General features: G+C 42.7%; 1 protein-coding gene across 1 annotated transcript in view; it reads right to left on the bottom strand.

Moving 5' to 3' along the window:
• b4galnt4a (beta-1,4-N-acetyl-galactosaminyltransferase 4a) overlaps positions 1-14824 on the bottom strand; it is a 497048-nt gene extending 482224 nt beyond the window's left edge. Inside the window, exon 1 of the mRNA XM_014123877.3 lies at positions 12858-14824. Within this exon, the coding sequence (XP_013979352.3) occupies positions 12858-12999 (142 nt within the window). The 5' untranslated portion in view covers positions 13000-14824. The remainder of the gene's footprint in view (positions 1-12857) is intronic.
• Positions 14825-15120: the final 296 nt, after the last annotated feature.

Here is a 15120-nt window from a genome sequence, read left to right as displayed (position 1 = left end):
AAGGCTGTAACATAATAAAATGTGGAAAAAGTCAAGGGGTCTGAATACGTTTCGAATGCCATATGTAGGCGAGTAGTAAACCATACACAGCAGCACACAGGGATTGATCTATGCAAAACATGCTAGGAGATGACATCAGTGTGTGCAGTGTACACTCTCCGTATGATCATGGTACAGGCTAAATAAGGAACTACTCACATATACTGTAGCTCTTAGAAATGATAAGATCGCATTACAATTAATGGTGAATAGCGGTGACTTATCCATTATACTAGGGTTGTCACAATACTATCGATATTATGGCAAGGAAACAAAACACGAGGCAAACCTTTTGGAAACAAACAACCTTTTGTTGACACCCTGATTTTGTCACATTTGTTTTAGTTTTTAAAGCTATAGCACACACTATTTTACATGCAGGTTTCTACAGGACTATACAGTGGAGTCTGCTTCTTGTTTTTCTTTTTGCCATGGGAAAGTATCGTGATACTGTTACCGTGACAACCCTGGCTCATTCTACATCAAATGCTTGAAGACATGATGAAAAATGTGATAGGAACACAAGCATTTAATCGAGTGGACCAATAGTTACAGACAATGGGCTCTATTTTCAGCTGGCGTTAAGCAATTGTCAAACGCAGGCTTGTTTGCAATTTTGACCTGTTAAAGCTTTTCTATTTTCAAACCCTAGTGCCAGTATTGGTAATTTACCTGTCTCGACACAATAATCACAAATGAGTTCGCTTGCAGTTGGTTATGGAATGGATTTTTACAGCGGAAGTGCAGCTTATCCAGCTGTGACGCACAGTAGCCACATGCACATGGCACAAGAAATGTGCTTTTTGTGCCCGTAAACCTTGTATTTAGAAACATAAACTAATGTTTTTTCCCCCATTTTGTTTAATTTCATTAAAAACCAAGCATAGCCTCCCATCCTCTCAATGAAGGCAGTTTTTTTGTCATACCCGATGCATTCGCCAAGTAATCAACTCTATTGATAAAGGGTTTCGTGAGACCGCTTTGAAATAAATCTTAAATCACCAAAGGTCCATTAAAAGATCAAGCTTAGCAGCAAGAAAACAGTGAACGGATATCCCCTTTTTATCTATGTAGGTTATTACATTATTTTAGCCAGCTCCTGTTATTATTTTTACTGCAGTGCATCTCCTCCTCATGGACTGTACCAGATTTGCCAGTTCTTGCTGTGAGATGTTACCCCACTCTTCCACCAAGGCACCTGCAAGTTCCCAGACATTTCTGGGGGGAACGGCCCTAGCCCTCACCCTACGATCCCACAGGTCCCAGATGTGCTCAATGAGATTGAGATCCGGGCTCTTCGCTGGCCATGGCAGAACACTGACATTCCTGTCTTGCAGGAAATCACACACAGAACGAGCAATATGGCTGGTGGCATTGTCATGCTGGAGGGTCATGTCAGGATGAGCCTGCAGGAAAGATACCACATGAAGGAGGAGGATATCTTCCCTGTAACGCACAGCGTTGAGATTGCCTGCAATGACAACAAGCTCAGTCCGATGATGCTGTGACACACCACCCCAGACCATGACGGACCCTCCACCTCCAAATCGATCCCGCTCCAGAGTACAGGCCTCGGTGTAACGCTCATTCCTTCGACGATAATCGCGAATCCGACCATCACCCCTGGTGAGACAAAACCACGACTCGTCAGTGAAGAGCACTTTTAGCCAGTCCTGTGGGTCCAGCAACGGTGGGTTTGTGCCCATAGGTGACATTGTTGCCGGTGATGTCTGTTGAGGACCTGCCTTTCAACAGGCCTACAAGCCCTCATTCCAGCCGCTCTCAGCCTATTGCGGACAGTCTGAGCACTGATGGAGGGATTGTGCGTTCCTGGTGTAACTCGGGCAGTTGTTGTTGCCATCCTGTACTTGTCCCGCAGGTGGGATGTTTGGATGTACCGATCCTGTGCAGGCGTTGTTACATGTGGTCTGCCACTGCGAGGACGATCAGCTGTCCGTCCTGTCTCCCTGTAGCGCTGTCTTAGGCGTCTCACAGTATGGACATTGCAATTTATTGCCCTGGCCACATCTGCAGTCCTCATGCCTCCTTGCAGCATGCCTAAGGCATGTTCACACAGAAGAGCAGGGACCCTGGGCATCTTTCTTTGGTGTTTTTCCAGAGTCAGTAGAAAGGCCTCTTTAGTGTCCTAAGTTTTCATAACTGTAACCTTAATTGCCTGTAAGCTATTAGTGTCTTAATGACCGTTCCACAGGTGCATGTTCATTCATTGTTTATGGTTCATTGAACAAGCATGGGAAACAGTGTTTAAACCCTTTACAATGAAGATCTGTGAAATTATTTGGATCATTGAACAAGCATGGGAAACAGTGTTTAAACCCTTTACAATGAAGATCTGTGAAATTATTTGGATTTTTACGAATTATCTTTGAAAGACAGGGTCCTGAAAAAGGGCCGTTTCTTTTTTTTGTGAATTTATTTGAAAACATTTTAAGTTATTTTCCTGTAACAATTCCTTGTTTTCTGTTTCGTTTGATTAAAAAACAAGCCCTTATAGTAGGTTACCCTCACCCTACTATAATGCATCTGGTTTCTTTCTAATCCTGGCAATGCATTAGCCAAGGAGCCTGTCCATAAAAGATTTCTAAATGGTCTACTCGTGAGGCTTTTGCCGACATGCTTATGGATTATTCACAATTCACATAGGCCTACCTGCAGTGCATACTCCATTCGGCATGTATCCATCCCCATTTCCAAAGAGCGCCTCTTGTCTGTTTACCAAAGATGCCCTCATCCAAACATAGGCTATTCACATTTCTCAGTCCGATAACACCATATAAACTACATCTTTCTTATTACGAACGTGCCTCACAAATACAATACAATTTACGGGAGCCTAGTATTTGTGATGCAAATAAAAGGCCTATACTCATTGAAGCCAATTACAACAATGTTGACTGTCAACGCTCCAAAAATATTGAGCCAACACTGGATGTTTTTTTGTTTTTTTTTACTGCTGCTATCACTCGTTACTGTAGCCTATGCTATTTAATAAACTGTAGAATCAATCCACAATGCACTAGGATGACAATATTCCATGCCCCCAGCTGAATTGGAGTTGATGACAACGCAAAGACCATCAATAACCTACAGAACTTAAGAAAAATGCATGCAGTATTAAGCCATGGAACTTGTTGATTGGCCAGTGAGTGGCCAAGCCCTCGTCACACCTACAACTTGTTAATTCATCAAAACCTATCCCTTTCGCACTGCCGCCAGCTATTGCGGCTATGAAAATAACCACTGTGAAAATATTTCTGACCCACCCCAGACCTATAGCACTACCACCAGCGCTTAGACTTACCATTGCGTTAAGTTTGTTAAAATAGAGCCCAATGAGTCATTAAAAAAATTGTTGGTTACTAAATCCGGCGAGAACTAGGACCATAAAAAAATGGCTAGCTGAAGCATGTCTGAGCGGTTGGCTGGATATGCCCACAACCGCTATATACTTAATGCTGATTGGTTTTGGTTCTACCCACCATAGTGCTGTCCAGTTAGAACGTGATGTTGAGGCCCATTACTGCACGCTTTGTCACCCCCACCTACAGATGTTGTGTATACTTGTGTGGCTCCAAAAAATTTAGAAACAATGCAAACATGAAGATCAATTTCCAAGACGATATATAATTACATATACAATATAACAAGATGCAGATGAGCAATGTGGCATGATATAAACATATGAATGAATGCACTGGAAATACAGGAATATTGATGTAAATGTAAACATACTGCCCGAGAGAGAGTGAGAACTGATCCTGGGGCTATTAAGATTTAAGGCCCTCTCTGGCCTGGCCATAGATCTTGTCTGAGGCAATTAGTTACTGTGCATGTGCGAGAGCATGAGAAAGGCAATAGTGCCCCCTAATACAGCAGTATCTAAGGCTTTACCTTGCAATGGTAGCAGGCAATCAATATAAACATTGCTAATAAAATAGTAGTGAGTAGGCTAGTCGCACTTAAAACACACCTGTAGCAATAAATAACAATATGAACTAAATGAGATCGCATGTACAGAGTACACTAATCCTTGATATTGACTTTCAGTTCCATTACATTACACATAAGAGTCATTGGACGAAGGCGTCTTCTGTAGGGGGAGTTTTGTTAAAAGCCGCAATGTTCAGTCAGAGCATTTAAACACATCGTTTGCGGTACGGTTTTGGAAGCATAAGGACCTTGTCTTTCATATCTGTGAGAAATCACTAAAAAAATGAAAGGTTCAATTGATACATACCTTTAGAGGGTTAGGGTTCGCACACAGCCATATTTCCATGTTACAGCACTTGTTCACATGCTAATTAGCTATCTGCGTCTCCAAACACCTGTGTCTAAACGGAAGACAGATTGTCACAAAAAAATACTGTCGGCTGCAACTGTGTTAAAACCGGTTAAAACAGTTTACAGGAAGTGTGTATTTTGAATTTGTTAAATTATTTTGATGCGATATGAAAGTAAAGGGATTTATGTTTCTAGAACGGGACCGCAATTGAAAAACAATTCACATTTAGATTGAGTATTTGGCTGTTTTGTCTTCCATAGACAATTTGCCCTTTAAACAGAACATGTAAGATCCTTGGACTAAGGAGTAACTAAGAGTACGCACTAACAGACAATTCTAGAATTAGCTCAGAGCTAGCAAACAACCCTTGAAACTTCTTACTTACAAACCTAAAGCCTGGCAAAGCAGGAGACTGAAGGTCGACTAGGTCTGGGGACAGCGCACCTAGGACGCTTGAAGGCTGGGAGTCTGGTGCTGGTAACATCGGGCCTGATAGAGAGAATGACTCTGTGCCTGGCAGGGAAACTGACTCTGGAACTTACAGGGATACTGACTCTGGGCCTGAGAGGGAAACTGGTGCTGGAACTGACAGGAAAAACAATTGAGTGCTAGGAGAGCAATAGAGCTTTGGGCCTACTAGAGGAAAGGTAACTCTGAGCCCAGACAGGCAGGAGCCTGATTACCCACCAGAGGGCCGACTAGTGCTGGAGACAGCAGACCTAGTACAGCTGGAGACTGAGGACCTAGTGCTAGGGACTGAGAGCCGAAGAGGGCTAAGGATTGAGAGCCTAGCACAGGTAACGTGTGGCCTAGCAGGGCAGGAGGCTCTAAGTCTGGCGGGCTAGGCAACTGCCTACCACCTAAGGCAGGAGGCTGCGATCTGAGCAGGGCAGGAGACTGCAGACCCGCTAACTTAGGGCCTAGTAGGGCAGGAGGCCCTAAACCTGGCAGACTAGGCAACTGCCTACCAACTAAGGCAGGGGGCTGTGATCTGAGAAGGGCAGGAGACTGCAGACCTGCAAATGAATGTAGGGCCTAGCTGGGTAGGATACTTAGAGGCTGCTAGTGCAGGGGACTGTGGACTGGGGTCCTAGTACTAAGACAGCAGTCCAGGGGCCTAAGCCAGAAGTGTGAGCCTGCAACTAGGGCCAGAGACTAAGGGCCTGGTATATCCATAAACTTGGAGCCTACTGGGGGAGCAGGAGTCTGTGCCAGAAGCTGGCAGGGGTGGAGACATGGCGTAAGGTTCCAGGGTAGCAGACAGTCAAACCTCGGGCAGACGAGCATCTGCCTCGACCAATAGGGGATCCTCACAGGGAATAGAGGATGGCAGCCAGAACAACGGCAGCCAGAACAGGCCCCGTGTCAGCAGCTGGCTGTGGCTCCACATCTGAAGCAGAAGCCTCCTTAACTATGGCTAGTCGAGGCTCTGGCTGAAGGGGGTGCAGACTTTGGTGTCGTGGACTGTGCACTGCGGAATTGTGTCGATCTGCTGGTGAGCTAGGCTGCTCTGGGGGCTTGCCCGGGTGGGCCTAGATGGATGTCGGTCAGGAGAGCAGCTGGGCCACCTCGGGGGGGAGTGGCGCTCCCAACGCTCTGGTAAATACAACGTAGGTTTCAGCCAGGGGAACCTGGAGTGATGTAGTTCTGGTGAGTAGCTGGGCCACCTCAGGATGTAATGAAATTCCCAATGATCTCGTGGAGGCAGCGAAAGCTCAGGCCGGGGGGCCCTTGGGTAGTGTCTTTCAGGGGAGTAGCAATGCAAAATCCATTACGTACCTACAGTATTTTAGGAAACGTTTTTGTAAAACATGCATCTTACACTGCAGAGCTAACTTTCCTAACCTGTGCACCTGCACATTGACTCTGTACCGGTACCCCCTGTATATAGCCTCGCTACTGTCCCCGTGTGGCTCAGTTGGTAGAGCACGGTGTTTGCAACGCCAGGGTTGTGGGTTCGATTCCCACGGGGGACCAATACAATTATTATTTATTTTTTTAAATGTATGCATTCACTACTGTAAGTCGTTCTGGATAAGAGCGTCTGCTAAAATGAAGAAAAAAAATGTACTGTTATTTTACTGCTGCTCTTTAACTATTTGTTATTTTTATTTTTTACTTATCTATTTTTTACTTAACACTTATTTTTCTTAAAACTGCATTGTTGGTTAAGGGCTTGTAAGTAAGCATTTCACTGTAAGGTCATATTCGGCATCTGACAAATAACATTGGATGTGATTTCATCAAGGTTTAATATGGTCTAATTGGTTTCTCTTTTTATATTGTCAATTTCCCTTTTCAGTGTTGTGATATTTGTGACATCCATAACAATTGTGTATGTGATGGATCATATGAGCTGCATTTACACAGACAGCCCAATTCTGATATTTTTTCCATTCATTTGTGTTTTGACCAATCACATCAGATCTTTTCACATCAGATCTTTTTCAGAGCTGATCTGACTGGTCAAAAGACCAATTAGTGGAAAAAATATCATAACTGTGCTGCCTGTGTAAACGCAGCCAACTTAGCTTCAAAAGTATGTAAATTCACCACATTTTGTGTGCTTGTTCTGAGACGTATTCTTTAGACTTTTAGAGAAGCAATTGTTGATATCTTGAAAAGTATGTGATATCATAGAAAATATATGCAGAAATGCATTTCTCAAACATGGCAGTAGTGTTGTTTAGATAAAACGATGAAAAGATTTGTTTCTGTGTTTTAGACATTCATAATGGAGGGAGTAACATCCATAACGGTCATTTTTCCTCTCCAAAGTAATAATGAAAATGACAGTCTTTTCAAAATTATCGTTTTTGTTTTGAGCCAAGCCTTTCCTTCGAAATGGCTATGTTTTACCTTAAGACTCACAAACTTACAGAGTTTCACGAATAAGTTCAGTTTCCCAAAAAAGCTGAGGAGTATTTCTGTCTGTAATAAAGCCTTTTTGTGGGGGAAAACACATTCTGATTGGTTGGTTGGACCTGGCTCTCAAGTGGGTGGGCCTATGTCCTCCCAGGCCCACCTATTTCTGCGCCCCTGCCCAGTCATGTGAAATCCATAGATTAGGGCCTAATTTATTCATTTCAATTGACTGATTTCCTTATATGAACTGTAACATTTTGTTGCATGTTGCGTTTATATTTTTGTTCAGTATAGTTTGTGATTTTGTGTGCTAATGTCACATCCGTAATGCTGGAATTGCCCTATTCTATCCTCAATAGGACTTCATGGATAAATAAAGGTTAAATACAAAGTGAAAAAAATTATAATCCCAATTCCGTATTTAATGTAGGATAATGAGAAGAAACTTGACCACCCCGGATAATTACGTTAGAAATGTATCATTTTCAACAGATAAAATTTGAAGTTGACTAGGTAACAGTTGTTTGGCATAGCTGGGTATTTGATTTGTTTAGCCAAAATGAATCTAAGGCACAAGCTGAAATTGGGTTTTACATCAACATGTGCTTTCCTAGACAGCTAGAATTGTCCCAGGTTAATAATGGACTTAACACAAGCACGGAGAGAAAAAAATGACCAACAAACTCAAAAAGCACAACCCATAATTTTCATCCAACAGATAAGAATATTAAAACACTTTTTAGAGTCCTTGTTTTGCATATTCTTGATTATTACACTAATAAAGCCTTGGACTATGAAGGACATTTTGTCCATTGGGGTGGGTTAGGTGGACTGCTGACCTGTTGGACGACTTTAAGTGTGTGTGTGTGTGTGTGTGTGTGTGTGTGTGTGTGTGTGTGTGTGTGTGTGTGAGAGAGAGAGAGACATTTGTCTCGACATGTATAGGCTACAACATTTGGACATGTTTCAGATACACTAATGTACGGTGCTTTCAGAAAGTAGTCACATCTCTTGACTTTTTCCACATTTTGTTGTGTTACAAGGTAGGGCTAATATTTAATTGTCATTTTTTTTGTCAACGTGCTACACAAAATACTCTAATGTCAAATTAGAAGAAAAAAAAAATTCACCCGCCTGAGTCCATACATGTTAGAATCACCTTTGGCAGTGATTACACCTGTGAGTCTTTCTGGGTAAGTCTCTAAGAGCTTGGCACACCTGGATTACACAATATTTGCCCATTATTCTTAGACAATTCTTCCAGTTGGTTGTTGATCATTGCTAGAGAGCTATTTTCAAGTTTTGCCATAAATTTTCAAGCCGATATAAGTGAAAACTGTAACTAGGCCATTCAGGAACATTCAATGTCGTCTTCGTAAGCAATTCCAGTGTATATTTGGTCTTATGTTTTATGTTATTGTCCTGCTGAAAGGTGCATTTGTCTCCCAGTGTCTGTAGGAAAGCAGACTGAACCAGGTTTTCCTCTAGGATTTTGCCTGTGATTAACTCTATTCCCTAGTACTTGACAATGACACACATACCCATAACATGGCACAGCCACCACCATGCTTGAAAATATGAAGAGTGGTACTCAGTGATGTGTTGTGTTGGATTTGCCTCAAACATAACGCTTTTGTATTCAAGACATGAATTTCTTTGCCAATTTTTTTTGCAGTTTTGCTTTAGTATCTTATTGCAAACAGGATGCATGTTTTGGAATATTTTTATTCTGTACAGGCTTCCTTCTTTTCCACTCTGTCATTTAGGTTAGTATTGTGGAGTAACTACAATGTTGTTGATCCATTCTCAGCAGGGCCTAAAACTAACTTTGTCTACCAGCCACTGTGGCAGGTAGATAAAAAAAATATATATACCAGACACTCATATTTGTTTTACCTGCCAAAATATTTTTTGCAGCATTAATTACACAGAAAACACAAATCAAAATGGACGAGCGTGTTTAGTAATGTTTCTAATACAAGGAATGTATTATTTATGTATTTTAGACCTGAGCCATTAAACCAAAATATCACAGATGAGACAAATGTTCAGCTGCCCCTTTAAGGTTACCTTGGTAACATGGCCATTCCAGTCTTCACAGGTGCCTGTGAGAATCTCACTAGTAGAGGGCGACTACATCTCTTCTCTTCGCTAGCAGTGGAAACGAATTCAAACATTTAAAAACAACCTAACTTGGAAAACAATGTAAATATCCAAGAAACATGAGGATAATATCTCACTTCAGTAGTTAGACCAACTTTTATGCCTGTGCGCATTGCTTCTAAAAACAAATCTTTCAACACTTCATTCACAGTGAACAAAGCCACCCAGAAGGCAGTGTTGTTGCGCGAGGTGGGATAGCTATATAACGGTAGCAGTCCTATTTCTTTGTGCATCACCAGATATGAAGCAAAACAGCAGAAATAATTTGGAAACATCAACTGCAGCATTTATCTTGCTATAAATCACTGCTCGCACATGGCTCATACTTGACTTTTGACTATTTGTAAGAAATGCTTGCATTGTAGAGCCCTGTGTGTGACCACCCGCCAACGTGGCTGGTGAGTTAGACATTCTTACCCGACATTTCCAAAATCTACCTGCATTTGGTGGGTGGCAGGTGTTCATTTTAGGCTCTGATCCTCAGTTTTCTCCTATCACAGCCATTAAACTCTGTAGCTGTTTTAAAGTCACCATTGGCGTCATGGTGAAATCCCTGAGTGGTTTCCTTCCTCTCTGGCAACTGAGTTAGGAAGGACGCCTATATCCTTGTAGTGACTGGCTGTATTGATAACTGCAACATACTCAAAAGGATATTCAATGTCTGCTTTTTTTACCCATCTACCAATAGGTGCCTTTCGTTGCGAGGCATTGGAAAACCTCCCTGGTCTTTGTGGTTGTATCTGTGTTTAAATTCACTGCTCCACTGAGGGAACTTTAAGATAATTGTATGTGTGTTGTACCGAGATTAAGTAGTAATTCAAAAATCATGTTAAACACTATTATTTCTCACAGAGTGAGTCCATGCAACGTATTATGTGACTTGTTAAGCACATTTTTTGTCCTGACTTATTTAAGCTTGCCATAACAAAGGGGTTGAATACTTAGACTCAAGACATTTCACATAATCATTTTTTGGTTTCTAAAAACATAATTCCACTTTGACATTATGGGGTATTGTGTGCAACCCAGTGACACAAAATCTAATTTCAGGTTGTAACACAACAACATTTGAAAAAAAATCAAGGGTTGTGAATACGGCACTGTAAGTATAGCAAGAATGCAAAACCTGCCAATCTGTTTGAACAATTTAAGCCCCTCAAACCCCTGTCATTTAACTAAAGCCCACTCACCTTCAGTAAGGCAGCAACAAGCTGGGGCAACACCCACCGGCCTTTCAAACACACACACACACACACGCAGCCCTGTCATCATCAGTAGGCTCTAGCGCAGGGAAAAACCCTCGCTCAGCCAGAGAACATCAGAAGGAAAGGGTCTCCACTGCACTTAGCCTATAGCAATATCGGGGTTACACACATGTCAAGGATTCAGTAATCACAAGGTGTCAATTTACATCATTCACAAGGAACATGTCAAGCCACCAAAGCAACGTACACAGCTGTGACAAGCCTTTTAAGAACCCAGCGGTTTCCACTGGGTACAGATGTCAGTTCAACATGTAGTTTTGATTTACATTAGATTGAGTTGTCAACTAACTCAACTTGAAATCAACAACTATTTGAACCCTGTCACTGGATTTAGGTTGATAGTTGGGTGACTGAAAAAGAGTGGGTGGTGTTTTTCCCACATTTTCCCATGTGATTGGCATGTCGTGACCTCTGGAGCCGCTTTCATGATCCGCCTGTTCATTATTAATGAGACTACAGCCTCTTACTTCGACCTGGCCGCAGCACATTGCACTTTGGCTTGGCCTCGCTACACAGCCATGTTGCGTCCCAAATGGCACTATATTCCCCTATTTAGTGCACTACTTTTGACCAGGGCCCATAGGTGAGGTTGGAGAGAGAGGAAAGGTACACAGTAAATCAAGGATAGTTAAAATCAGTGTTATTGACTCTACTGGGAGTTATCTTAACCCTCAAGAGAGTGATACGCTCCCTGGAGTTAGTGTTGATAACTGGAGTTGATTGGGACAGAGTACTGTTAACTCCATCAAGAGTACTTTGTATTCAGTGAGGCTGGGAGGGGCCACATTGTAAAAACAGTATATCCCAGCATACTGCAGGTTGAATTTTATTGTTTGTTTCAATATCTGGGTTTTCGCATATTCATTGATGCTACACAAAGATAAGAAAGTAATCCAATCTGTAAGTGGTTGGATTTATAGCAACCATTAGTGAGATAGTTGTTCCAGTTTACATGGTGTAGGTCAGTGGCGGTTCTAGCTTGTATGGCTCCCTGGGCTCCCTTGGCATTTCGTAGTGTGACTGATTTTTACTAATTGCATTAGTACTGTACAAAGTTAAAGGTGCGCTATTTGATAGACTCCCCCACTACCCCTACCTTGGGCTTCCAGTGGGGAGACCTGAGGTCAACCTACCCCCGCCCCCCTCCCCTTCTCGTACTTCTGAGTGGGAGACCTTCCCAGGCAATAGCCTGCCTAGCTCACAAACTAGAATCAGGGCGCCCACTCCGACAAGGTTAATTGACCCATAGTCCCACACAGTGACATGATATCATTGACGTGACGTGCAAATAAGCCATAGAAAACCGATCGTGCAAATGTCACCATTCTGATTTATTTTGTGCGGGCGCCCTGTGCCACCCCCGGCAAGATGACCGCCCTGGGCGGCTGCCCATGTCGCCGATACCTAAATCCGCCACTGGTGTAGGTGGTCTCCATGTACTGTATTTTCTTCCCTACTCTGACAGGCATTCTAAATGCATGTTGTGGGTTGTATAAAAGTGCTGCATGTCTTCCTGCAAGTTGGACCTAATAGACATTGGATATCACATTGCAAACCACCATAATGTAAAACATTAAGAAATATTAAAATAAGACTTTACACCCTATTAACTCAAAGGAAGTAAATTGAAAGAGAAGTGAACTCTGCTTGAGTTGATTTTAATTCAGAACAACACAGAAGTGTAAATGGCAAGGGAGTTGATTAAAAGCAACACTGAGAATAATAAAATGGCAGGTCAGGTCGAGTTAAATTAGCAACTCTGTCAGTTCGATATTTACTCCATTTAGGCCTAGTGTAGTTTTAACTTCCAAAATATCAATACCGTGACCAGAGTAGTTTTAACACAAAATGGGGGTGGGACCATATAAACCCCAAAATAACGTTACATTTGACCATATAAGAGTTGAATTAACTCTTGCGATTTGACTGTGTATTGGTCATTAATGAGGAGATGTTGTTTTCGCTACCATTTCTACTCCTGCAAAATGATACTTCTTCGGCACTAAGTGACAAACAACCAAGCAACCAGGATATTCGAGAAAAACATCCACAGAAGTCACAACGCCAGCAGCACTGCATATTGTTTAGAAATCAAAAAGACATATTTCCAATTCACATTGGACAAAGTTCACAAAAAGCCAAACCCTATGAAACATGACTTCACTTACTACCTCACAAGAACACAACTTCACACATGAAAGGCCGTTTTAAATGCATCCTACCTTTGCCGTAGTTGAAGTGGAGTTTGATAGCTTTGCCCTGGTTGATGTGTAGGTAGGTGAACCACACGGCAAAGGTGAGCAGCACAAGCAGCAGAAGGAGTTTGAACTGCTTCCGGATTTTCTTCACGGGGAAGCGCAGCATCCTCGCTCAAACATCATCCGTTTACCGGCTGCAGAATGGGGAGAATGCCTGATGCTCGTTAACCCGAACTAACCGTCCGCGGTTCTGGAGTAGTAGGTTACTGAAGTAATCGTGTCTAACCTAACCGGTACTCCTTTGATGAGATCGAGGTGTGGTCCCCTAGTCCATCCGTGGTGTATCCATTGCCCGACACTATAGCCAACAGTGAATTTAGTTGAGTTCTAAATGAAAAAACACATTCTCTGATGCGCCAGGTTTGACCGTAAAATAGCGCTCCATAGACTCGCTTCAGTCATTGCTATAGACTAACTTTATCAATTGTAAATGATCTATTATTTGCGTTCTTACTCTGCAAGAGAACCGTTGTCCTCGGAGACAAACTCCTTGAAAAAGAAACGAAGAAAGGGTTCCCCAAATCGCATTCCAGGCGCTCTGCGGTGGCAGTTTGGGCAGGGGGAAAGGCGGCGGATCAGAAGCCGCGGTTCAGTCAGTGTTCGACTAAGGGAACAAAATAGCAGTCCAGCGATAATCTAGCCAAATCCCCTACTCGCTCTAGCCTCGTTGACACCCCGACGCTGATTATTTCAGCGATTTCTCACACGAGGATCATGCCCCAGATTAAGGCGAATCCGAGGGCACAGTTGAGCGGCTTCCACAGATAGAATCAGAAAACGTACAATTTTAAAAATAGACGTGTTTCTATTCTAAAGACTTCCAATTCGCGGCTAAATAAGTAGCCTACTACTTTCGCTCCCACGACAGCATGCAGTGAGTTTACATGACATAGTAAACACTAAAACAGAGCGAGTCACAGTTCTAGATTTTACACTGACATGCGCATTTCCGTCGTACGTAGCATTATAGGGTTGCTCTCGTGTGCTCTCTGTTTATTTGCAAATTACGTGTCAAATTATCCACCTTACTCCGTAATAACCAACTGTCCTATCTAAACTCCAAGCGTTCCGTTCCTAATCGTTAAACACTGATGAAACGGTAATCTGGAGAAGTAATTTGGCTAATGATAATGGATCAGTTGGACTGCTTTCCTATATTCCCCAGAGAAGTGATTCGATATCAACTGGCATCATCTTCATAACCTATTCTGGCTAATTTAAAGACCCAGTTGAGAAATATAAAACGCTATCAACAAAATACCTGCGTTGAGAATAAAACAGCGCGCTGGGTGCCAGGTGAGAGGAGTAGGCCTAGACTAAACATGAAACGTTAAATGTGCCGGTTCGTTTCGAGATCCACGGGATTCCTCTCAGAGGTCCATGTGCACCTTCACGCGCCCCGATCGTCGGTGCTGCTGCTCTCTCAGTCGCTGCATTTGACCGAAATTCTCCCGACCAAGTCCCGACCCTTGTCCGCGTTCCCGGTGCAGGCGAGCAAACGCAAGCTCTCGCTAAACAATAACATCCAAATTCAGGAGAGATGCAGTATGATGAACGCTACAATGTTACTAGCTGCGATGCACTGGCTAGCAGTGTTATTCAATTCGTGAGCTCTTCTTCGTTATTACACCGTAATAACATCGTCCTCTTCTGCCCTTACGTGGCGCATCATGTCGAAATGAACCCTTGCTCAATGCAAGGTGTCGCAGAATATGGAGATATGTATAATATTATAAATACTAACACATACTATTTTTAAAAAATGCTATACCCTAGTAAAGCACAGGCAGAGGCTATTCTCCCTTGCCCATGTAATCTATATACTATTTTTCTAGTCTCCCACAATTTTTAAACGCTTCGGCTGTTGCCTATGGTCTGGTTTTTGAGACTACTCTTCTTCGTCCATCAATTGGGCATCAGAAACGCTGCTGGGCAACCGAACTTGGGAGAAGCCCGTGATCGACAGGTCCGGTATCCAACCGGAGCTTGCGCTCGTGGGAGGTGGGATGACGACATTGGCCATTAGACGACGTCGGCTTTTCCCAATGATGAGAATGGTAAATATTGTAGTGACCCGTTATCTAGCATGGAAAACAGTTCTACATAGCTCGACTATCAGCTTATTCTTTTAAATGTGGCTTTAAATCGGGTCAGGTCTGTTGAATGTAAATCCTACCCCGTGATGTGGCGTCCAAAGTAAGTAGCGTGTCCTATCCAAAAGTCATAA

This window comes from Salmo salar, chromosome 10 (genome assembly GCF_965601325.2).
Source record: "Salmo salar chromosome 10, fSalSal1, whole genome shotgun sequence".
Classification (NCBI taxonomy): Eukaryota; Metazoa; Chordata; class Actinopteri; order Salmoniformes; family Salmonidae; genus Salmo; species Salmo salar.
The sequence above is the reverse complement of the archived record's forward strand: the minus strand, read 5'-3'. Positions and strand labels throughout refer to the sequence as shown.